The sequence below is a fragment of the Centruroides vittatus genome, unplaced genomic scaffold (genome assembly GCF_030686945.1).
Source record: "Centruroides vittatus isolate TY-2023 unplaced genomic scaffold, ASM3068694v2 contig_1507, whole genome shotgun sequence".
Lineage (NCBI taxonomy): Eukaryota > Metazoa > Arthropoda > Arachnida > Scorpiones > Buthidae > Centruroides > Centruroides vittatus.
Window position 1 is genome coordinate 682,378 of NW_027120932.1, and position 24,443 is coordinate 706,820.

Below are 24,443 nucleotides of genomic sequence, written 5' to 3' on the forward strand. Positions count from 1 at the left end.
ATCTCGAGAGAGGTCGGACTTAATGAAGATGTTATTCGTTATTAACATTTATAAATTTTTTTATAAAAATTATAACTACCCTCAAACTTAAGCTTTTTGCCATTCGAACATGATTAAAAATATAAAAAGTCATTTTATAAATAAAATCTCATAACAGCCAGAAAAATTACATACTGGTTGTTAGATTTTTTTCATAAGTTGCTAGTTTAAAATATGATAATGTTTTAAATTTCTTTTTTAAAAAAGCTATGTTAAGAATTCTTACAAGTAAGACATTTAATGAAATTGATTTTAGACATTATGTAAATGACAACGAACGAAAGGTTAGTTCATGTTGATATACTTTTGTTACTTAGAATGATATCCTAATAGTACAGTTTCTACATATGTCTTTCACTTACTGGAAGGTTTTCTTTGTCTATTTTTTACGGGAAAATGAACACTTGTTCCATTTTCCACAGGTATTAGCTCCTTATTACCTCTTAAAAGGCTTTTAACTTTAACAAAATGGTTCTTAACATCTATCTAACACCTTTGAGTGAAAACGTTTTAATTCAAATAACGTGACTTCCGATTTGCATCGGAAGTTCGTCTATATTTAATTGGGGCCTCCTGACCCTAGAGTTTCCACATCTGCTCTCGACTCTTCTCTATCTAACGCTGTTCCGGATTATAATGGAAGACAGCCGGACAGACGGCGGCGACAGTGGGAATTCATAGGTGTACAGTACAATTTTTTCAAATGCAGCCCTTTTCAGGTGGAATTCATATAAAACTTTTAAAATTTGAGAAGCCATTTTGTAAATGAATAGTTTAGACTTGTGAAACACCAGTAATAAACGCGCAGAATTGCTATTAAATTAACAATTCCGCGCGTCAACAATAGACTTATTATTGCCAGTTGCTTACAATCCGTAATGCAACAGGGAGCTGTAGTGGTCGCCTCATGCGCTACGCTACGCCGTTTGTGTCGTCTTGAGCTTGTAGGCATGGGTTCGATTTACCGACGCTCCTTTAAAATAAAAAAATAAACAGGCATCCGAGCTCCTTTGCTCGGCCGGGGATTTCCCGGGACTACTGCTTGCTTGTTGGGCGGATCCGGCACACTGCGCTGTTAGCCGTGAATTCGTATCTTAATTAGGATGTAATCGACCAACTGCGAACCCAGCAGTTGGTCGGTTACATCCTAATTAAGATAAGAATTCAAGTTTCGCCCTGCAGACTTCATTTGTAGCTGGGCCGCTCCCCGGGCTTATCCCGTTCTTGAGCCGCCCTCCGATAAAGCCGCTGATAAAGTGGGGCCGCAGGGCCGCTGATCGGCGGCCCTGCGGCCCACTGTCCAGTTGGAATAATTCTCTTCGATCACCAAAAAACCAAAAATAGAAATAATATAAATATGAACGATGCACCGGACCGTGTTCCATTCATTTATTCTTACAATCACACACTTCCTGCACTTTTCAATCAATTTTTCTGTTCCACAACAATGCAATCTCTTTCCAACCCCCCTAAAATCCCCATTTTTATTGTAAAATTCGTCATTTAGCCTTTAACAATGCAAGCGACAATGTATTTCGTAACAATGATAACAATTGCTTAGTGACAATAAAAAACGGAATTAAATTTCCTATTCAGCATAAATATGCCTATTTTTTCATTTTACGTTGCCAAATTATTCAAAAATAATTATCGTCTACATAATTCTTTTAAACCTTACTCTATTCGTAACATCTAAGTACTAAAATCTTATATAATATAAATTCCTTTATATAGCAGTGTAGACTCAAACCGGACACGACCACAAATCACCAGATATGACGAAACCTGGCGTGTCGGAGCGCTGTTACGCGGTCTGGCGGGAAAGTGGTGTGTTCAGAAGACCTGACACGACCACAAAACACCAGACGAAAGCTAGGTACAGAAGAGGCTATACTCATGCCTGCCGACACAGAGAAGCGATCTAAGAACAAAACGATCAATGGAGATTGCTTCGTTCTTATGTTTCGTTCGTTTTTCGTGTTTCGTGGAGTGTCGGAGCGCTCTTACGAGGTCCGGCGAAAACCTGATGGATTTAAACACGGAGAAGACTATTTACACACTGATGTGTGTTTTTCTAGAACATTTTTTTTTAAAATAAAGCAAAAAAACACAACACAGCTTCAAGTGACCAGCTGTGCTTATATGTAAATTAACCAAGGAAAGAAAAACGATCTATATTGGATGTATCAAAAAGTAGAACGCCTATTTCAAAAATTACATAAATGTAGACCGTTAGTAGATTTTCGCAATTCTAGTTATAAGAATATCTTGAAAAGTAATTACACGGATTATAGAAAAGCACGGGCAGATGAGTTAATTAATTAACGGAATATTAAGTGCGGAAAGAATACCGGTGATCCGTTCGAGTTTAAATTAAAAAATGCCGAATCGCATTACAGTAAAAATAATATTAAAATTTTATTTCTACAGCGACATGTATATCTACAGAAATTTGCAGAACATGTAGCGATTAAAAATAATTATCTCTTAATTAATTTGAATAGCAGTATGTTAATAGATGACGTCATATATAAAAATAAAAGAACAATGTTACGCGATCGCGACAGGCCCAAAATGTTAGTGTAAACTCTGTCGCAGATTGTACCTTTGTAAGTTGCATCTTTGTTTAAAAAGCAAAATCATCAACTGTATGCTAGAAAACAATTTTATTGTTTATAGACTGAAGAAAGATTGGCGAAAACTGTAAACTGCAATTTTTAATTATATTTTAAATTAACCGCAGCATGTAGCAGATCCAGATGGATGCAGGAGATTTCGTGGCGAATGGCGTCCTTTAACTGCTCTTGCGGTGTCTGGACTTAACATAACCCCATAGCCAAAAATTAAGGGGTGTTAAATCCGGTGAGCGAGAGGGCCATTCATTTGTACAGTGACGGCTGATTAATCGTTCTTCAGTACAGGTTCTTCTCAAGAACGTCTTCACTTCGGTTACGATGTGAGGAGGTGCCTCTTGCATGAATGTCACTGTGTCGAGGACATTGTTCAAATAAGCACGGTATCACTTTCTCCCGTAGCATTTGTAACGCGTTCCGGTAATTGAGCACGTTTTCCAGCCTGATTTTTTACAAGGCTCTTCAAAGAAAAAAGGGTCCACAATAATGGATGCAGTGAAACCACACCAAACAGTAACACGTGGTGAATGTAGGGGCTCCTCAGTGTAAGCATGTGGGTTCTCCTTTGCCCACATTCTACAGTTATGGGTATTGACTGTTCCACGCAATGAAAAATGAGCCTCATCTGTCCACAAGATATTGAGCAACCTTTGTGGATCTTCTTCGATATTTGACGAAACCCAATTTACGAAGTCCACTCGCTTAGCTGTGTCATTTGGTAAGAGCTGGTGCAGTGGTTGCAACTTGTATGGGTACAATTGTAACATACCATGAAGGATGCGGAATACCGATGTCTTTGGTATTCCAGTTATTCGTGCCAGTTCTCGTACGCTACTTACTGTACTCGTTGACTGTTCCCTCAGAGTCTCCATTTGCAAAGCCACATCGGAGGTACGGACCTCTGATAAACGTGGTGCACCACTGCGTGGGCTATTACACAAACTTCCCATTTCTTCAAAACGTCGTACTAGGGAAACCAATCTGGCAGGAGTGATTGGACCTAAACCTTTCTTCATTCTCTTTTGTGTCCTAAACCTTCGCACAGTTTCAGCTGGCGATTTGTGGCTGAGATAAAACAACTTCACCAATAGTGCTTTATCCACCAACATCAACATAATGAAAACCGTATGTCAGCTCCAGTAACAGGAAAATTCAGAAATGAGCTGATAATCGTACACCCTGCATTTTATAACACTCACATTTGCACAATTCCAATCATTTTCTTGTGTTCAGAGCCCTCTAGTGACAAAAATTTGAACTATTTTCTTTTTCTCTACCCAAAAAAATCCCCTTTTGTAAGAATAACTTTTACACAAACCGCATTCAAATCTACCAATTCTTTCAACTTTTATGAATTTTTAAACTATTTACAAATTTATGGGACACCCTGTACATGACATCCGGGAAAGTAAAATTAAGTGTGTTCAGAAATGCATTTAACTTATCGTTACAGAATGTTTTGTTTTGTTTAGAAACGTTTAAATAAAGGGCTAAAAAGTATCTTGTTATTTACTTTCAAAATAAAAAAAAAAAACTAAATTGGGTCATTTTGACTCGCACCATTTTAGTTAAGGGTTAAAACTCTTCTTTTCCTTTGCACACTTTTACACAACGAGTTAGAATATTAACTCCTTGCCTTTACACAACACAAATAACACTCCCCTTAACTAAAAAGAAAATGGAGGACGTATACTCAATTTTCTTTAAACATGGCGTCGCTACAACCACTCTATGTAGTATATTCTAGCTCTTTGAAACGAACTGAATTCTACAAGTTCATGGAAGACGTGGTGGCCACCGTGGAATATAGCCCGACAAAGTCACGCGATTTGTGAGATATCGCTTTGTTTCGTGCTACGACCTTACATCTCGAAAACAAAGTCATAGACACCCATTTTTAATTACATTTTTAGGTTCCTCTTCTCAATTAATGAAAAATGGCAAAGTTTAATCAAAACCGAGGGATGAAATTTAGGGAACGAACACAATTTTGTGAGTCACATAGAAGGGCTTCACTAACACTCTGTCTCAATGAAATAAACGGACGTTCACTGAAGCTCAACCCCCTCTCTCCCATCCAATGTGGGCGTCATTTATGGACAGCCCCTTTCCGCTGCGGGCACTAAAAGGTTTGTTTTTTTTTCTTTCCCACCGTGGTTTTAGCCAGGTCTAAAGAAGCGCGACATGATAGAGAGAGACCGGCCAAATCTGGGCCTCGGTCTCTCTCTATCTGATTACCAAATCTTTCAAGGGTCCCGGTCTCTCTCTTCGGTCTTCCGGTCTCCTGGTCTCTCTCTATCTGATTTCCAGGCTGATTACCAAATCGTCATTGAAAGATTTGGTAATCAGACACTAGGCATATCGTATCTTCACATGTATTGCATATTCCTATAGAATGCATAGACACAACAGAATGTCAAATAAAAAACAAAAATAGTCAAATTTAAAAGTTTTCTTCCCTTACAGTCTGTTTTGAAGCAGCTTTGCTTGGAATTTGAATGTTATAAATCCAGAATCTGGTAGGAAATTTCTAAACCAACTACATGGGACAACATTATATTATAGCTACTTAAACGGGAATTTTTCGGACGAATAAACCGAAATGTTATGTCCTTCGAATCCGACGTTCACCCGAGTTCAAGATTTACTCAAAAGATGATTTAATAGTCAGATATTTTATTTAAATGCATTTTGGATCGGAATTCTCGCCGACCCTTCTTCAGTCTATGAACAATAAAGATTGTTCAATTGAAGGCCGCACGAGAGCCAACGTTCTTTCAAGAAGGCCACATTCTAAAAAAAGAAAACCAAATTTACTGCAAAATTCAAATAATTTAATACTAATTTAGCTTTTATACAGAATTAACCCTTTCAAGTATCTTATACCGCCATACGGCAGAGTTATCGCGGTCAGATAACGGCGTTTACCGAGAATCATCTCTCAGCGAATCGCTACATTGCCAAAATTAGTTCACGTATGTTAATTAATGTCATATATATAACAATATGAAAAGTTGTTTAAAAAGGCCGCAGGTTCTCCAGTTCTGTTCTAGTATATTCCTTTTATCTGTTGTACTACGTATGTAAATTTTCTTTAACGCTGTAACGAAATTATTTTTTATTATTTCAAGAGGACAATATGCGTTATACATGACAATACGACACACACTATCTTTTTGAGACGGCCGGATGGCGAGCGGTCAAGGAATTTTTCGGGGTGTTGTCCGACCGGATATGTCGGACCTTGTTCTTCAGCACTCGGCCTCCCCATTATGGGTGTGACCGAACTCATAATGGGCTTGCTAAAAGAGACCATCTTAGTGCCCACAGGACGTAGAATTTAAAAAATTATCTTCTTGAAATAAAGAAAAGGACTATATATGTCAATATGTGTCTGGGGTTTTGTCCCTAACCATTCAACCACTCAACTGTCTGAACCTATAACGAGTATGAAAGAGAAGGGTTTTCTTATTCGCAGGGTTTAAGCACTAAAAAGTATAATAAGAGCAGGTCGGTCATAGAGATTATATTCCGTAGCATTCCATTGTTTCCGGCCAAAAATCAAATTCATTTTAACTGTATTTCTATGTATTGTAAATTATATTAAAAATTCAATGAAATTTTAAATTAATTTTAGTGTGGTCATTTATTTTTATATTTTAATCTGTAATTAATAAATGACAATTTTTATATTGTTATATTACAGAATTATATTTTAAGTAAGCATGTATCTTTCATTCTAATTAAAATGATTATTTAAATTTATAATTAATAAAAAGCACTTAAGTACAATTATAACTAGTTATTAATTAATATAATTAATAGTAATGTAATAGTTTATAAAATATAACTTTTATTTTTCATAATTTAGATTTTTCCCCCCCCCGTAATGATATTTATGATAATATTATATCAAACATAAATTTATTTAGTATCCTAATTATATTTTAAAAATTCAAAAGCGTAAATAAAAAAATCCTAATTTAGAAAATTATTTAACTTTTAAAATATTCATCTTTTTAAAACGTTAACACCTTCATTCCTATTGGTCAATCCGCCCTACCTAAACAGAAGGTGTCATCCTCCTTCCTATTGGCGAACATGGGAATTTAAACTCTCGAATCGAACAGGAAATGGATCTGTAATAACGAAATAAACATTCGAGACGCCAAAAACTGGTCGAATTATCACATCAGCCGAAACAATCCGAGTTAAACTTAAGTGGGTGAAGCGGAAAAATCATTTTAAACGACATTTACAGCCATTTAACTGTTAATGACGTCATGTGAGTATCATTCAAGAGGTCTAGCGTGACGACATTTTCGCGGGAAATACGATTTGGCGCCAAAAGAGGTTCTTTTGTGTGCAGGAAGAGAATAGATACAAGGAAACTTAATCCGTTAACATCCGCCAATAATCACAAAATGGATATGATATAATAGTTCATAACATTTAGTAAACTTTAGTTAGTTAATTAATAGATATCAGTTTTCATTAAATACAGGGTAAAAAAGATTTTTTTTTCTGGAATTAGGGATATTTTTATGAACGGACGTTGATGGTGTCATTGTCGAGAGATCTGTAATGGCTAAGACCAAAGTGAACATGGGAATGACTTATAATTCGACCAGTTTGTCATCTTTGAACCAGGAGGGTTATCTTCTAACTCCTACGACAAAGACACCATCAACATCGTCGACGTTGAAACGTCAACAACCAACACCGACCATCTTAATGGACGAATATGGACAGACTCCAGATCATTACTATCTTGCCAGAAATCCAACCAAACCACCAGCTAACAGGAATCAGGTGAGTTTAGAAAAACCGTTTTACATATCAACGTGTAGGATGTTACACGTTATTACATAATTTCTCGTTCTAATTTTATATATATTTCAAGGTTATAGCTGCTTCTTCATAACAAATTTTCTGCATTGTTTGGATCTTTAAAACTTGTTTATTTATCGATTATTACAATGATCCATAAAAAAAAACATTGGTGCTTCATTTTTAAATGGTAAATCAGGGAGTTGTATTATCAGCTTAATTTAAAACACATTAATGAAATTTTTTTGAGAAGCTGCTGCATCAATTTCATTCATTTCATGTCAGAATTGGGATGGCTTCATTGGTTTGGAATGTGTTAAAAGAATCTTTAAGAATTATCAAGGGAGTGTTTAAAAGTTTCACTTAAGTCTTTCAAATGTTCTGTTAATAGATATATTCTTTTGTTTGGTATAGTGTGTGTGTGTGTAACTGAGAATTGTAATTATTTTTACGATCTTGGAGGGTTGATATTGAACAGATGTCTACATATCCTGTGAATCTTAGTGGGGTGTATTTATTTTTTTTTCTTATTCTCGTATAAAAAGCACATTCTTTTTTCATTAACTTTGTAGCCTATTGTATGAATTTCGAATTCGGAATGGTTTCGTATCCTTAGTGTTTTTCGTAGAATTTATAAAGTGATTTTAATATATAAGTGAAAATTCTCCCGTACGTCGTTTAACACTACTATTTAAATGGAATTTTCCAATTTTAAGATTCTTTAGAACCTAATATAATTGAAGGAAAATAATATACATTTATTTTATGATTTGCTATATAGGATTGGATAGAGATGCCATCACAGTCATTTGATTAGGGCTGTGGACTGAGAAGAATCCCAAAATATAGCGTGTTTTTACATACAAAAGTAATACAGATTACATTTTCTTCTAATAAGTAATGGAGAATTTTCTGTTTTGATTTTATTTGTGGACTCTCAGAGGGATGGAGCCTCCGCACGACATCCCATCCTTACATTATTTAATAGGGGGGAAAAAAACAATATATTTTCTATATTTCTCATTGTTCGCAGAAGTGTGCATATTAATAAAACTGAAAATGCATTAAGAGAACCAAGTTAGTCAATTACATCTTATGATCAAAAATGTTATAATTCTATTTTATATTTTTTCTGTATTTCGTTTTATTAAAAATCTTAATTTAAGGATCTTCGACGATATAAACATCTATTCGTGCCGACTTATCGTGATAATCGGTAATAATCGTGATTATTTTTCGGTCGCCCACCGAACGGCAAGAATGTGTATTACGTAAACTAATTTCAGCTGTTGTAATTACTATAAATTTTGAATATAATTTTGCCAACTTAGTTTTTATATAACCAAGAATTACAGAATTATTTATAAATAAAGATCTTTAAAATCTTATTTAATTTTAAATCAGCACAGACATATGTTTATTAAAATTAAATGGTTTGATAATTTTTTTTCTTCTCATCTAATCTAACAAAAGTAATATCAATATAAAATACTGATATTTCGTTATTTCTTAGGAATTTTTAAAGTTAAGATAGTTTTCTTAGATATAAACTTTAAATTAATGATTAAATTTATTATTTTTAAGCAAATTTTTCTTGAAAATTGTTGCATATTATTATTTCATTCTATTAAAATATAATCTAAACAAACTGTACTGTAATACAATGCTTTAATAGTGCAAAAGTTTGATTTATTCACTTATGAGAATTGTTTTTAAATGTAAGAATAATCTTTAACATTGTGTATATACGACAGAATACGTCTGTGGTAAGGTTTAATAATGCTATTCTGTTTACTTTGAGTGAAGAATGGATTATTTAATTATTTAAATAAGAAAATATTGATCCTTTTAAAGAAAAAATTATCATTATAAACACTATTCCATTTTTATATATGCTGCTATTTTAGATTATAATTTGAATTATACAGTTTGTTTACACAGTTAAAATTTACATTAAACTGCAAGTCATCTAAATACTTGTAATATATTGGATTAAAACAGAACTGCCTCATAACAGATTTCATATAAAAGCAAACTTTATTAAGACCATTAGTTATAATTTTTGTTATTTTGTGGAATTTAGTTCTCATTTATCTTCAGCATCATTATATAAATTTAGGTTAATGTTACCTTAGGTGCCAAGATGGCGGCTTCGCCTCTGATTCCAGCAAGGAAACAGTGGGACGCTCGTTCTAACCTAATCTAACCTATCCTAATAATTTGGTTGGTAATAATTATGATAATTTATTAGGATAGGTTAGGTTAGAACGAGCGTCCCACTGTTTCCTTGCTGAAATCAGAGGCAAGCTGCCATCTTGGTACCTAAGGTAACATTAACCTAAATTTATAGCTAAGATGGGAATTGTTGAAGATAGTTGTTGAAATTTAAGTTAACAGGAAAAAAAAGTAGTGTGTTTTAGTGCCATAGAGTGGGAATAGTTTAAAAAGAAATCCTCCTTTCATCTGCTTGTACAGTTTTTATGTTCGATTAAATATTTAATTTATAAAAACTGTCAAGCTTTTTCTTTGTGTGGTGTTTGTAAATGATGTGACTATAAACTTCCGGTAATTATTGAAAATTAACACTTATGTGAGTCATTGAAAACAAATTGGAAGAATGAAGATCGTCTGCCATTTTTAAGCTTTATTCCTATAGAAATGTATTATTGAATTTGTTAACAGTTCTATTTAAATAGCGGACGACGGCTTCGTGAAAGCTAAAGACGTTTCTGTAGTAAGGAATTTTTTCAGTTTCCTTAATCCAGCAGTGATTTGTAATATTTGTATGTTGAAAAGTAGAAATATACATCAAATTTTTAGAATAACACTCAAAAATTAAAAAAATATTATATATATATTTTGCCATTTTGAATTAATCGTCTTATTTAATCAATAAACTATTATTTTGTACATATCGTAACAAAATATAATGAAATTTTCATTCATAATTTTATGGATAAAGTTAGTCTTTAATCAAAATTTCTTATATTCAGTTTATATGTTTTTTACTTCCTGAGCTAGACAGTTATTTATATTAAAAAAATTATCTATGCAGTGTTTTGAATACTACTGCATTGAGTAATGGTTTCATATAGTAATGTATCCAGGTATCATTGTTGTTATAGCTTGGCACATGAGGTTCTTACACCATAAAACATCAATAACCAAACCCGGATATTATCGTAAAGAGTAAGTATTGGGAATAGATATGCGGATAAAATTACTCTTGTAGATAAATCTAATAAGATTTACATACATAAAGTATTTGAAAATTGTCGTAGATGGAAATATTTATACGCTTTTCCGTAATTTGAGTACACTTTAGGCCGAAAGATATTTATACAGATTTATAACAGATATGCTGTACTTTTATTGTTTTTATGTAAGCGTAATTAGCAAAGTCACAGTGGTCGGCTTTGGAACTATAAATATCGAAAGCAGCATCATACAAATAGCACTAAAGAAAAATGTACAGATTAGGCCTATTTGGTTTCTTTTGGAATTTTAATATTTTTCATATGATAGTTAAATCATTTTCGAATGTAACACACGATAAAATTCAAAAATTGTAAATTTTATTACATTCAAACATCATTAAATATTTAATGTTTTGATGTAGCTACATATATATCAATTACCGTTAATTGAATGCGGATATTTATTTTCCATTATTTGGAAGATCACTAGAGTGAAGCTATTTTAAGTTAAAAACAATTCATCTGTTAGCTATTTTATCCATAATTTGATTAAGTTTTGTAACATAATTTACATCGTGTCGTGTCAATTTTTGTATACAAAATTTAAACGTTTAAAGTTTCGTTAATTTAATTAAATGGTCCGTTTAACGTATAATGCGAGGGCCATGTTACACAGTTCCAAAATTGCCACGTGGCGATATTTTTATTAAAGTGACGATTAAAATATAATACTGGCGATGAGAATCCTCGTCTGCTTATTTCGACATTCGGTGTAAAATTGAATCCCAAATCGCGTTTCGGAAAAATTGGATTGTTGAGCTCCCTTGCGATCGGAATCCATGCACGACGTACGTAGAAATGTCATAACATTACACTGCAAGTTCGGACAAGGAAGCGGGAAGCGAGGTCGAGAACGAAAGGCAGATTTTGCGCAATGCCACCCAGCGTTTCCAAATTGGGGATTTTTTTTATTGACTGACAGAAAATTTGGGGAATTTTTCAGTGAGACATTTTTTTTTCAATAGGCTAAAGCAATGATTCTCAAACTTTTTCGATCCACCGCCCCCGTTGTTCCATAAAGTTATACCCAACCCCCCTAACTCATTTTCTCTTGTGCGAGAAAGGATTGGAAATATTCTTAGGAAAACTTTTCTATGAATCTCACACTTTGTGCCCTTACCGTACATTGTTCTCAACATCTGGAAACCATTATACGCAATGTTTCCTCTTATCCATATAACAGAGGAAAAAGAACGGCTGTCGGTGACCCCAACTTTTGCCTTCGGTCACTGTTCAGTACCCTGCTTCCAGCGCTCCCTAGATTTATTCACCGCCTGCAAGGGGGCGTCATTGCCTACTTTGAGAAACGCTGGACTAAAGTATAAAAATTTTGACACGACAGAACGTATGAAATACTATTTAAGCATTGTGATCAAATGTGTTGTTCAAAATTATTTATTAAAACATTATTTAAAAATGGTTCCTATTTCTAAGTACTAAGTACTGAATGGTTCCTATTTCTAATTACTAAGTAAAACTGGTGGCGAAAAAAATTTAAAACTGGCAAAATAGGTGGCAATTTTTAAAAAAATTTTAGAGTGTAATGAGTTCTCTCAAATATTCTTTAATTGTAATAGGCATAACCTGTTACAAAGGGGGTTAAGTTGTTAACAATCAGCTCTTCTCAATTAATCAATACAATTTTTTTTTAACATAATTATACAAATTTTAGATTATACTTAATGTTGCCATATGAAACATAATGTACATCGCACTTTCCGTACAACATTTTTTTAAACACGAGATCAAATTTTTTCCTGATATCGTTAGCCTTTTCACATACACATAACAAATGAAATTTTGAGAAGACCATGTTACATCTTGGGCACAAATTATTAGTATACACGTATAACTTATTGTCTATCAGATTGTTATTTAGCTCAGAAAAAATCTTCTCTTTTTGGCCATCAAAAAACTTCTATAGATTTTTTTTTTTCTACATATCTTTTCCAACCTGATTGGCGATTAGTTTTCCTAAAACATGATAATCTCCTCCGTTTCCTAATCTTGTAATAACAACATCTGTTGGCATAACATGACTGATTGTATCTCTGTCGTAAATTGTCAGGGCAATAGTAGACGCGACAAGTTTCTAACATCACAATTAATTTTTTATAATTTCTTAACGGACCAAGTTCTCTCTCCTGATATAATATTACATTCAACATATTAGGAATTTCTTCTGATAGTTTCCGTGTATTAAATCTTTTGATCCTTATTACGCTGGACACATTGTATTTCTGTATAATAAATTGTGACGTATTGTTATTCTCCCCATAACCCAGTAGAGCCAGCTGAACTGGGAAATGGTCTGACATCTCCAGATCAAGCACTGTCATCTTAACTTGTAATCTAAGCAATTCTTCTGAGCAATCGAAGTAATTCATTACTGATTTACCAACATGACTTATGAATGTATATTTAGCTGGGAAATCTCCAGCTACCCTATCATTTAGTATCTGACTGTTCCACAGACTTACACATATTTTATTAAATCTTGTACAGGTACTATTAATGCGTGGGCATGGAAGTTCCGCCTCAACAACCCTATTATTATTAATAGTCGTTTCAAAGTTTTCAATATTATCTTCCTCATCCAATGTAGGCCCAAAGTTGCCAGAAGATTGTTTCCCTATAAAAAATGATCTACCAGGATAACTTCATTCGAGTTGATATCGTAGGTAAACACGTTACCCTCTTTTATATAATAGTCATCTCTAACAGTAATTTTGCATCCCTTAGATTTTTCTTGGGATATAATGGGTATTAGTTTTTTCCTCCTAAACCTAGACCGTTTACATAAATCGGTAGTAAACACCAAATTCCCATTAAACTTCTTAAGTCTCTTTGACTTTGCTTTCCAAAACACTCGTAAAATTGAATTTCTCTCAATTATAGAATTAAGCGTAATTTTGACTATTGATTTATTATCAGATCTTGAAATTTTAATTAAACTTTCCAAGGAACAATCTGTCAGATCTAACTCATTCTTAATAAAATGGGAGATCTCATCGGCCAGATCATTTGTCTCAAACGGGTAATTCAAAATTATAATGTTGTTTAACTTTCTTTCATTAATAGACTTATCGATCTGAAATTCTAACATACCTCTCAGTTGTTTGCCCGTCCTGATATCTTGTTCTAGCGTATCCATTCTTCGAGAAACCCGATTCAAATCCTCCTTCAAGTCTTTATTTTCCTTCTTCAATGATATTACTTCGGCTTTAATTGTACACAACTCAGAATTTAGTTGGTTAAACTTTTCCTGTATCAAGTCGTAAACCGCTTTAATGGTATACTTCGACTCATCAGATTCATGCTCTTCCACTTCCGAAGTCTTCACAAAATAGTCCTGGATATTCGCGTTCCTTATTGTCCTGGTTATTCCTTTCGACAAGGATTCTACATCTTGCTCGTGGCCTTCTTCTACAAATTCCATTAAATTGCTCTTATCATTATTACTCTTATTACCTTTTCGGGGTCTTCCACGCCCTCGTTTTTGCATATCTTCGCACTCTGTAGCTTGAGGTGATCTAGTCAAGGGGCCTGGATTGGGTTCTATCCCGGCGATAATCAACAAACATCTAATTAGCCTAAAACAAAGTCTATTCGTGTTTATCAAGATTATCTGATAAATCATTCTTTTAATCTTGAGCATTGAAACACTCGAACTGTACCACTGAGCTCTGACAAAAAGTCACCAACAGCGCCGACTACCTGGCAACTCCCCCGAGTGTAATGAGTTGTTATTAGATAAATCGGCCAAAAATGTCTTTACAGAATTTTTTCACTTTGACATCTTAATAAAAACAAGTTATATGTCTATCAATATTTGTTTTACTTAATTTGTTTTCAGTAAATATATAAATTTTGATTAAATAATATTGTATTTTTTTTTCTCTCTGTAATCGGCTGTGTTTTCCTAAAGTGACTGACCGTTACTTTGGAATTTTTCATTCTTGATTTTTTTTTCTTTCTAACTTTTGATGATTATACTTAATTAAAAGATTATTTGTGATTACCACGAGCAATTATTATAAAGAAAAAGTTGTGATATTTATGCAATTATTCTATTACCCTCAAAGTAACGCAATGTATTAATGAGTGATGATTTTAAATATTTTAGTTTGGTTCCAAGGAATTTTAAGAGGGAACGGGACGTCTAGAAACCTTTAAAGTAACTTCAAAGACTAAAAAAAAATGAATGAATTATTCATAATTTCTGGTTTTTCTAGTAAGAGTTTGTCTTGAAATTATTTTGTAATATGTAGCTTTTTAAGTTTTCTTTTCCTATCGGAATATCCATTAGAATTAGTAATTTAGTTATTAAATCGGCAAATTTTTTTGAGGACGAATAGAAGTTTTTTAATTTATGTATGTTTTTGGAAATTATCATCATAAATTCCGAGTACTGATCAGTATTCGGTCAATGATCTAAATTATATATAATAGTATTAACTAATTATAGAAGTTGATTATGTAATGATGATTTATAATGGAAAAGAAGTAAAATTACCATTTGTTCATTCTTGTTTGTGATGAGGTCGACTTCTATTTCATGCCTCAAACTATTTTTAGCTATTCTTTTTCGAACGGAAGAGAGATCAATCTGTTATTTTATGTTGGATTCTTCTTCCTTATATGCTTTTTTTTTCTATTTTTCCTCTACAAGAGAATTATATCTTAAATGTTTTTAGCATAGAGTATATTATCTGGTCTTGACTGACAAATTTAATAATGATGACGGATAAAACTATTAGATTTTGAGAAAATATGTTTAGTAATGAAGTTAAGTAATTAAATATATAAATTTTAATTTTATGAGATTGTTCAATTACAAATGTTTCTTTACAAGAAGTAATAGGAAGACGAGATTGTCTCGAACGTACACTTTCTTATCCTTGGATTCTGTAAGGAATGTTCTTATTGTAAGGAGTAGGTTGGCGAAGTCACACATAATATACGGTATAGAAGACGTTAACATCCATCTTAATGTTTTAAGTTTATTAAATACAAAGATATACAATGTAGAAATGTAACTGAAGTTTGGTTGAAGTACTTTCAGTTGAAACGTTACAATCTCCTTCAAGAATATTATAAAATTAAATTCATTTATACATTGCCCATCTCAACATTTTAAGCCGTTGTAAAGTTGATAATTTAATAAGAATACTCTGCGTGGTTCCTAATTTTCATTTTAAAAGGTACATCCTTTATAATAAATACAAAATTAATGTCAGTAAATCTTTATTTTAAATGTTTTTCAGGTGACAAATTTCTCTTCTATAATTTTGTATTTGTTTTGGTGTATATATACAGAATCTGAACTTTACTTCGATGTTCCAAGTTATATAACACAAAGATAGTCGTTAAAGCAAACAATTATAAATCTGTGATTAAATATTTTACTAGAGAATTTAAGGGATGACAAAATTGTTTTCATGGTACACCACAAAAAAGTTAATATTTTAGAATGAAAATGGCCGTGTTAATTATTTATATAAAAAAAATATCAAAGTAAAATAATATAATTTTTAATTTTATAATGAAAATAATTATGTCGTGTAATTTTATCCAGGATAAATATCTCTTGCGAAGTTTTTTTTATTAATTAAATTTATTAAATATAATAATTTAATCAAAAATCTGTTTATTATTATAATTTTTTACCAGTTTTAATTCTTGCTTTCATTCCGAAACTGTATAATACTCTGAAGGAAGTCATTAACCGAAAGCTTTCTGAATAGATTTTTGTTTGTTTTTTTAAGCTGCTGATGATTTTATGAAAGGTTCAATTCTTTTTCTGACTAGGTATAAATTTTCATTTATGTTTTAGAGATATTTCTCGTATGATACAGATGAAAGATTACATTTTCAAATACAACAAGTGATCGGATATCACTGTAACGACTTTATATTCTGTCTCTCGAGTTGTAGTTTTTTAAATTTCACGGAGAGAATTTAAGAACGATTCACTTAAATATCAATACATAATACGTTGATGAAGTATGTTTTTATTCTTGAATTTGATTTATAGACTTTATACACAAATAGTTAATAATGTATATTTAAAGACATTCATAATCAATTACTTAAAACTGGGTATATATTAATAAACACTGCACTTATAACCAATATCCAGTGAGAAGAGAACGTCAGGCTATCGGGTTGAATCTCTCCTAGAGCCATTGAACGGTGATTCTTAAGTCAGCAAACGTAGCTTCCGACATTCTGAATATGAAATACTATGCTATTCACAGTGGTTTGCATGTATTTTTCTCAATTAGTATACGTGATACAACATTATTTGTTACAGTAAAAACATAAGAAAAACATTTTAAACATATTTTAATGTTCTAGTAATTATTATAAATGGTTACATAAGTGTCTAGGCAATCATTTTGAAACTATTGTAGGTGGAGAACAAATTTGCATAGAATTTATACAGTAGCTACTGTTGTGATTTCTGCAAAAAATAGGATCATGCTTTGCTATATTCCATTAAGCAATTGGTATATATTTCTGTTCTACCTTTGTAGACACGGTTTCGTCGATAACTTCTGATGATTACTAAACTTTTCCAGTTATCTTATGAATACGCAATGCTCAAAAGTAAAAAGTCATATTGTGAATTGTACTCGTGCAATCGTACAAGCAAATATTTATACCCCCATTTTGGCAAATATAACTGCAATTAATCACAATGCCAGGCTGCAGTGTTTAATCATATTTTTAATTTATTTAATTTAAAATATATGATCTCCATCTCAGTAGTGGCTTCCCCCTGTACATCATGCTTTTCTGTAACTATAGAGTCGTGCCGTTCATCTATCTAACACCTTTAGGGGAAAATTTTTGAATTAAGATAACGCGACTTCCGGTTTGCATCAGAAGTTCTTACATAGTTAATCAGGTTAATCGATTCGGCCTGTGAACGGCTCATATAGTAAATTATCATTGTAGTTATAACCACAGTATAGTCATTACGTTATTGAAAGTTGATTTTTGTTTAACAGTAACAATTTGTAGTGTATATGCTATTTAATTTTGTTTTATATGAAATATATTTATATACTATCAAAAAACTTTAAACAAATTAAATTTTATTAGATTATAAGGGGTCGAGAATCACGAATAAATATTATACAGTAGAGCGTCGATTATCCGACTTGACTGGGGTTGGTCGGATAACCGAAAAGTACAAAAAAAATACATTATTAGTATAGTGTATTAGGCCTGGTTTAAATACTAGCCTCCCTTTTATGGTCGAGCCAGTGCTACCAGCTAAAACATGCAAAAATTTAACAAAAATAATATTAAAGTAGCTAAGACATAACCAAATATTGTAGCGCCACATCACTAGCGGACGTTTGAATTTGCCGACTAGAACGCGGTCGGTTAATTGGGGGTCGGATAATCGATGCTCTACTGTATTATGTGATAAATTCTTAATCTAATGTTTTGATTAAGTATTTTTTAGTTTGTTTTGTTGTGTGATTAAGATAATGTTTTGTGAATTGAAATGAAAGTGGATATCCTATATTATAATTTGAAAAGTTTATAATGCTAAGTTGATTGTTTGAGAAGTAAAAATTTAATGGATTCTGATATATTATGCAACAGTTGCATTTGTAGTCTGTATAAAACACATTGATGTAATTTTATGACATTGCTTTTCCATTCCAATACGTTAAATTTCATGTAATACGAACAAAAGTTAGCCATTTAAACTAATGTTAAATGACATAGTTGCATTCTTCGCGCACAGATTTGACCCTGCTAAAATACCACGAATGAAATGTACCATATTCATAAATAGTTTCATTACAAAACTTATCTGTATTGTTTTCATTTTATTCAGGGTATAAGATAGGATAAGCTGAAATGAAGAACAGTTTCTCTCAGAATTCTTGGAACTCTTGAAGTTTCATGATAATGAAAGAAGACAAAGCAAGCAATAAGTAAATTGAGAATAAGAAAAAAGTGCAGTAGTTGGAAATAGATGAAAAGAAATGATTGTTAGACTTGGCTTTACTTCAACAATTGTATGTTTAAAAGTTTGTTTAGTAAATATAAATTGTGCTGTGAATTGAAATGAGATAGAAATAAATCTAGATTACAAGTAACAATTAAGGAAAGTTTTGTGTTGTCTCGTTAGTGATTGCACGAATCTTCTCTGAAACTAATATACTAAGAGAATAATTGAATAATTCAACTATTTGAAATATTCCTTTATAACCAATTTTTTCAAATGGTCAGTATTGTTCGATACTGACCATTTGAAAAACATTATATTGGTGATTACTTATTTGTAGAATTCATTCCCCTGACTTTTAATGCTTTCTTCAATGGAGTAATTTATTATAATTTGCATGAATTGTCATATGTTTGATACATGGGCAATGGCTAACTTTTACTGGATATCCTAGTTAGGAGTAAGCGATCCGGATAATATTTCGTCAGGGATAGTTGGCATGGAATTGCTGGCTGCCACTGTCTCTTAAAGGGTCTAACTAGTGCCAAGTCTGGATTAAAAGAAAGAAGTTTAGTAAAATGAAGGGCATTTTGTAGTGAAATGTTGCCAAGTTAGGGAAAAAAAGTAGCAACTGTGTGGAAGGTGAGAAAAATAATGCCAGAGGAGGAGTCGCGTGCACTTCGAAAAGTAATCCATGCATAAATGATGATTATCTATTTATATTTTGTTAGATTTACAAGTGAAAACAGCAGCTGTAGAAACCATTCTTTATCGGTTTTGGCATACACAAAATGATGAATATTTATTTATATGCAAATACGTGAATGTAATCTATTTGTTAAAGAAGTTTGAACATAAATCCGATTCAAACTGTCATTTTGGGAGCAATATATGCAAAGTCCGAAACAGTTTGTGAGAAAACCAGCTTTAATTTGATTTCTGTGGATACATTCATTATGATTTGGCAAAACTTAAAATAAGCTAAGTTTCTGATATAGTTCTGTTTAGAAGTAAACGTTGTTAAGGGTCTTAGATTTATTAGATATTTTATGATGTGTAGAGTATGTTACAAACTAATGTTTCAATAAAAATTCAAACCATTTTTAGCTTGCGTACTTTTGTTCTTCATATATTTTTATTTATTTTGGCTTATACAAATTATCAATTGTTAAACCAGCTAGAACGCTCCCGCCTTCCAAATAGCTACAAAATATACATTTCTAGCTTATCCTTTTTACGAAAAAGTTTATGAACATTATTTTAATTGATCATATTTTAGGAGAATCTTTCACTTTCCTTATTGGAAAAACTGAAGAGGAACAAATTCTACATAAAAGATATGCAAGAAATGTATATTTTGTAGCAATTTGGAAGGAGGGAGTGTTCCAGCTGTTTACAGTTGATAATTTATGTAAATTAAGTCAAAGTAAAAAAAGTACATAAACTGTCATCCAAAAAATGTAGATAGTTTTACACTATTAACGATGTGCGACCCATGAACCTTATCTAAGTTATTGATGTGTTAAATCAAACAATTATCCACCCATTATGAAGGAAAAACCTTAACAAAATTTGGATTTTGTGATCAGTCTTCCTTTTCAAAATCAAAACAATATAATTATTGACTAACGAGAATACAATAAGAGATTTTGCGGTTGCCGACTTCTACTGAGGAAAGGAAATGTCACCTTTTTATTCATAGTCGAAGCTTGAATTTTTGTTTTCGGACTATTGGAAATAACTCTAAATAAAATAATTATGGTAGTCTTGATTTAAAAATGTTTTCATGAGTTTTTTCTGTAGAGAGACATGTGGTTAATAGACATTTCCACATGAATGGTGAGCAAACAAGCATTAAAAACAGATGTAACTTGAGTGAGTGTGGGAAAATATTACTTAATAGGTACTAATTGGATGGTAATTTAGTATTTCCTATTCTTAGCACAGGAAATTTTGTTAATTATATTTTTCATTTGAGTTTCCTTTTTGTTTAGTTAATCATTATTTGATATTATAATTAAAAATTACTCACCTTTTAGATACTATGTATTGTCATATTGGTATAATTTATTGAATAGTTAGAGATAAGTTGAGTTTAAATGTATTAAATATTTACTCGTTAAATCAGAACTAGCTATGTATAATTATGTTATTTATATCATGGTCTGATTGTTATTGTGAGATTTACTGAGGGTATATTTGCAAATATTACTCAACTTCAAAAATTAATGTCTTTAAGAACCCTTCTGTGAATTGTTTTAGTCTGTTCAAAATGAGCTCCTTGTTGTTTGTCAACAAGCCTACTCTTCCATTTCTACAAATCAGACAATTGTTTACATTTTTCGGGGTTACATTTGACCATTCGTCTTTAAGTACTTACCAAAGCCCACTCAGAGTTGTAGCATGTCGGTGGAAAAGTCGTTTAAGGAATCCAAAACCAAAAAAGTCTAAAAGGCTGATGTCTGGTGGTTTAGTAGGAATTGCTTGATATTTTATATAATTGAGACCTATAAAAACTTTGTTCGAGATCTCCTCAGTTTTCTTTGCAGTGTGAGAAGTGTCTTCGTCATGATGGAACACAACTTTGTCCATCTCCTGGATACACGCGAGGAACGTTCCTTTCTAAATATGGCTTCAGTACATTGCTGATATATTAGTTAGAATTCATCTTAACTTTAATTGGGACTTTTATAAGAAGTATTCCTCTTCTGGTCATTCCACCGATGATCGTGAAACTTTCCAGTCAGTTTTCATAACACTTTGTCCACCGAGTTTCGGGAACATTTTGACCAGGAAGAGAGTAACAGATCTTCCGAACTCCATTACAGTGGCTTAAGTAGAAATATGCTACATCCAATGTCACCATAAATTTTGATCTACCTGCTGCCAGATGTTGCTTGTACAGTTGTGAGTATTTGTCTTGTGATTTTGTTTGTGTTCTGCAGAAATGCAATGTACCAGTACTTTAGTCTTCTGTACTTTTGTCACTTTCAAATCGTAATGAATTATGTTTTGTACAATCCTCTGGAAAGTTCCAATTTGCTTGGCAGTGTCTCTGATACTTGGAAGGTTTACTGTGTAGTTTGTGGACCTTCTAAATATTAGTCTTGCTGTGAACAAGTTTTAAAATAACCCCCCATTTTTCACATTTCATCATTTTTTGTATGAGAATGAATAATAATGTTTATTGTCTTCTGACTTAAGCAATGGAATTGATTTTAGTGATTTCGTGATCTCTCTGAAAGTCAACCCCTGTTTGGAAAGCACTTTTATGCGAACGATTTTACAACATTGAAAAGAATTATAGGTAACCACAAAAACGTCTTATGAGTTTCAGTATTCCCAATTAAAAGATGTAAAGTTGAGTAATATTTGAGTAACACCCTCAGTAGTTAAGATTATATGATTGTTTGTTTGTTAATACCAAATGTTTCTTGTGGACGTGTGTATAAAAACTTCAGAATATTTTGTAACAGCTTAATGTAAAACATAATTGGAAATTGTTTTATGTTGTTATATCTTATTCTACATACCTTATACATATTTATAATCAATAGACTCCAGCTTTTATGACATTAATTGGTTCCTGAAAAGTAATTTTCAAACGTGGTGTCGCATTTTCCCATAAGCTCAGTGTCATCAATGAAAGATGTTACTGGAAATAGTTTCACACAGTACATTTAATAAATCTTTGCAAGGTCTAGTGTGATGCTCAGTAGCAAGGATGAGTCTGTTAAATATGGAGGGTGTAGGTTATATGAATTTAGCAGGATTTGAAATATATCTCCAGGTTGCTGGCTGTACAATATTGAAATATTCCGGAGTTTCGTTCACTTAATGTACAGCTAGCCAAGATTCGTGAAATTATCTGGACTTTATGGTGATGGCCAACAAAACGGTAGAGAATTTAACTATATTTCTTATAATTAAAATAGAAGAATTTATACCAAACATATTTGGGTACAAAAAATTTTCTGTTATAACTTCAACAGTTTATAACTGCTTAGTTGTTCCTGTAAAGTGAAGGGTCTGATTTTATATATATATATATGTGTGTGTATGCATATTAGATTCTTTACACAGTATATATGCATGCATATACAACCTTACGTATTTCACAATTAATATACAAGAAGTGGAATCCAAATTACTCAGTTTTAATGTAGCATAGTTAAACATTGATTTACATACTGGTAACAGATTTTTTTTTTTCTAAAATTTTAAGTATTAATTTAGTAAAAAATATTTTATCATGAATTTTATTGTGGTAAAAATTTTGTTTAGGTTAAACGTCGTCTGGACCTAGAAGCCGTGGGCTCGGTGAGCAACGACGAAGGTTTTAGAACTCCGAAAGCAAAGAGAGGAAGGCCACCTTCTTATAATATAAGTCCAAAAAGTAAGTCTTTACAACCAAATTTAAAAAAAATGTTTTTTTTTTTTTAAACCAATCAGATCAGCCTTCTTTAAGACGAGCATTCTGTTATTAACCACTTCCAGCAGAAATACAGTAGAGCATCGATTATCCGACTCAATTGGGGACTGGGGTTGGTCGGATAACTGAAAAAACGGATAACCGAAATGTATGGAAAAGATACATTATTAGTATAGTATATTAGTATATCGCTATTAACCTACTTCGCGTTGAATTTTCATCGAGGTTAAGCCTAACAAAATTTTTTTTTAAAATAATAATCATCGTTAAATTATTTCTTTATTTTGCACAAAATAAATACAAAAATAAAGACAAAGTAGAAAATTAAACCTCGTTTAAATACTGGCCGCACTTTCGTGGTCGAGCCAGTGTTGCCAGCTAAAACACGCAAAAATTTAACAAAAATAATATTAAAGTAGCCAAGACGTAGCCAAATATTGTAGCGCCACATCGCTAGCGGACAATTGAATTTGCCGACTAGAACTCTGTCGGTAAACCGATGTGACGGTCGATCGGGGGTCGGGTAATCGATGCTCTACTGTATTTTATTTACCAAAGAAATAGATATATTCCAGTCTGTTAACTGTTTGATCCTGAAGATGGCTGCCCAATCAGCCGAAAACAGTTTGATAAATAAAATATTTGTTGGAAGAGGTTAGAACTGTTAATGTTTAATCAAAACATTAGTTTACGAGACTTATATTATCTTCACAAAATAAGATTAACCCCGACTAAAATTAACTCATTTTGAATGAATGGTGTTAGCTAATCCCAATCAATATTCTAAATGACTGACCCATTTTAACACTATTTCTGCAATGGAGTTAACTTTTGAGCGGGTTAATAACATGATGATATGGTGTTTGCCCTCTGCTGGAAGTAATAACTGGAAGAATGGTATTATGTTAACATACATTAAGTTACATTTGGTATGAGCATTGTCTTTGACTGTTTTCTATTTTGGTTAAATCTTATCCTGATTAATATTTGTCATGACAACTTTTATTATATATTAATGTTATACCTTTTTAATTTTTATAATAAAACAAAAAGCTAGATCATTGATAATTACTCACAATGCTCTGGCCAGCGAATTTTTGCACAAATTCAACAAGTATGGTTCCATAGGCTCTGTATTCACCCAATGTGGCATTGTGTGACTTTTTCCTGTTTCCTTGACTAAAATTTCTGGCCACCATTTTGAGTCGACTGATGCCATAAAAGAAAACTCACTGCCAGTCCTGAAGGGTTTCACAAAAACTACTTTAAACCATGCT

At 32.3% G+C, this 24,443-nt stretch overlaps 2 protein-coding genes across 7 annotated transcripts in view; one reads left to right on the top strand and one right to left on the bottom strand.

The window, feature by feature from the left end:
- Positions 1 to 6,765, bottom strand: part of Msh6 (DNA mismatch repair protein Msh6) — a 46,777-nt gene extending 40,012 nt beyond the window's left edge. Inside the window, exon 1 of one of the 2 annotated variants that reach the window (XM_067262742.1) lies at positions 6,736 to 6,765. The gene's annotated coding sequence lies outside the window, so the exon portion shown is untranslated. Of the gene's footprint in view, positions 1 to 6,672; positions 6,692 to 6,735 lie in introns of those variants that run through there. The other variant, XM_067262743.1, reaches the window with a different exon arrangement.
- Positions 6,718 to 24,443, top strand: part of LOC136968720 (transcription factor E2F3-like) — a 29,586-nt gene continuing 11,860 nt past the window's right edge. Inside the window, exons 1-3 of one of the 5 annotated variants that reach the window (XM_067262748.1) lie at positions 6,720 to 7,137; positions 7,207 to 7,484; positions 23,019 to 23,130. In XM_067262748.1, the coding sequence (XP_067118849.1) occupies positions 7,257 to 7,484; positions 23,019 to 23,130 (340 nt within the window). In that variant the 5' untranslated portion in view covers positions 6,720 to 7,137; positions 7,207 to 7,256. Of the gene's footprint in view, positions 7,485 to 23,018; positions 23,131 to 24,443 lie in introns of all 5 variants that reach the window. The other 4 variants (XM_067262750.1, XM_067262747.1, XM_067262751.1 and 1 more) reach the window with 4 other exon arrangements.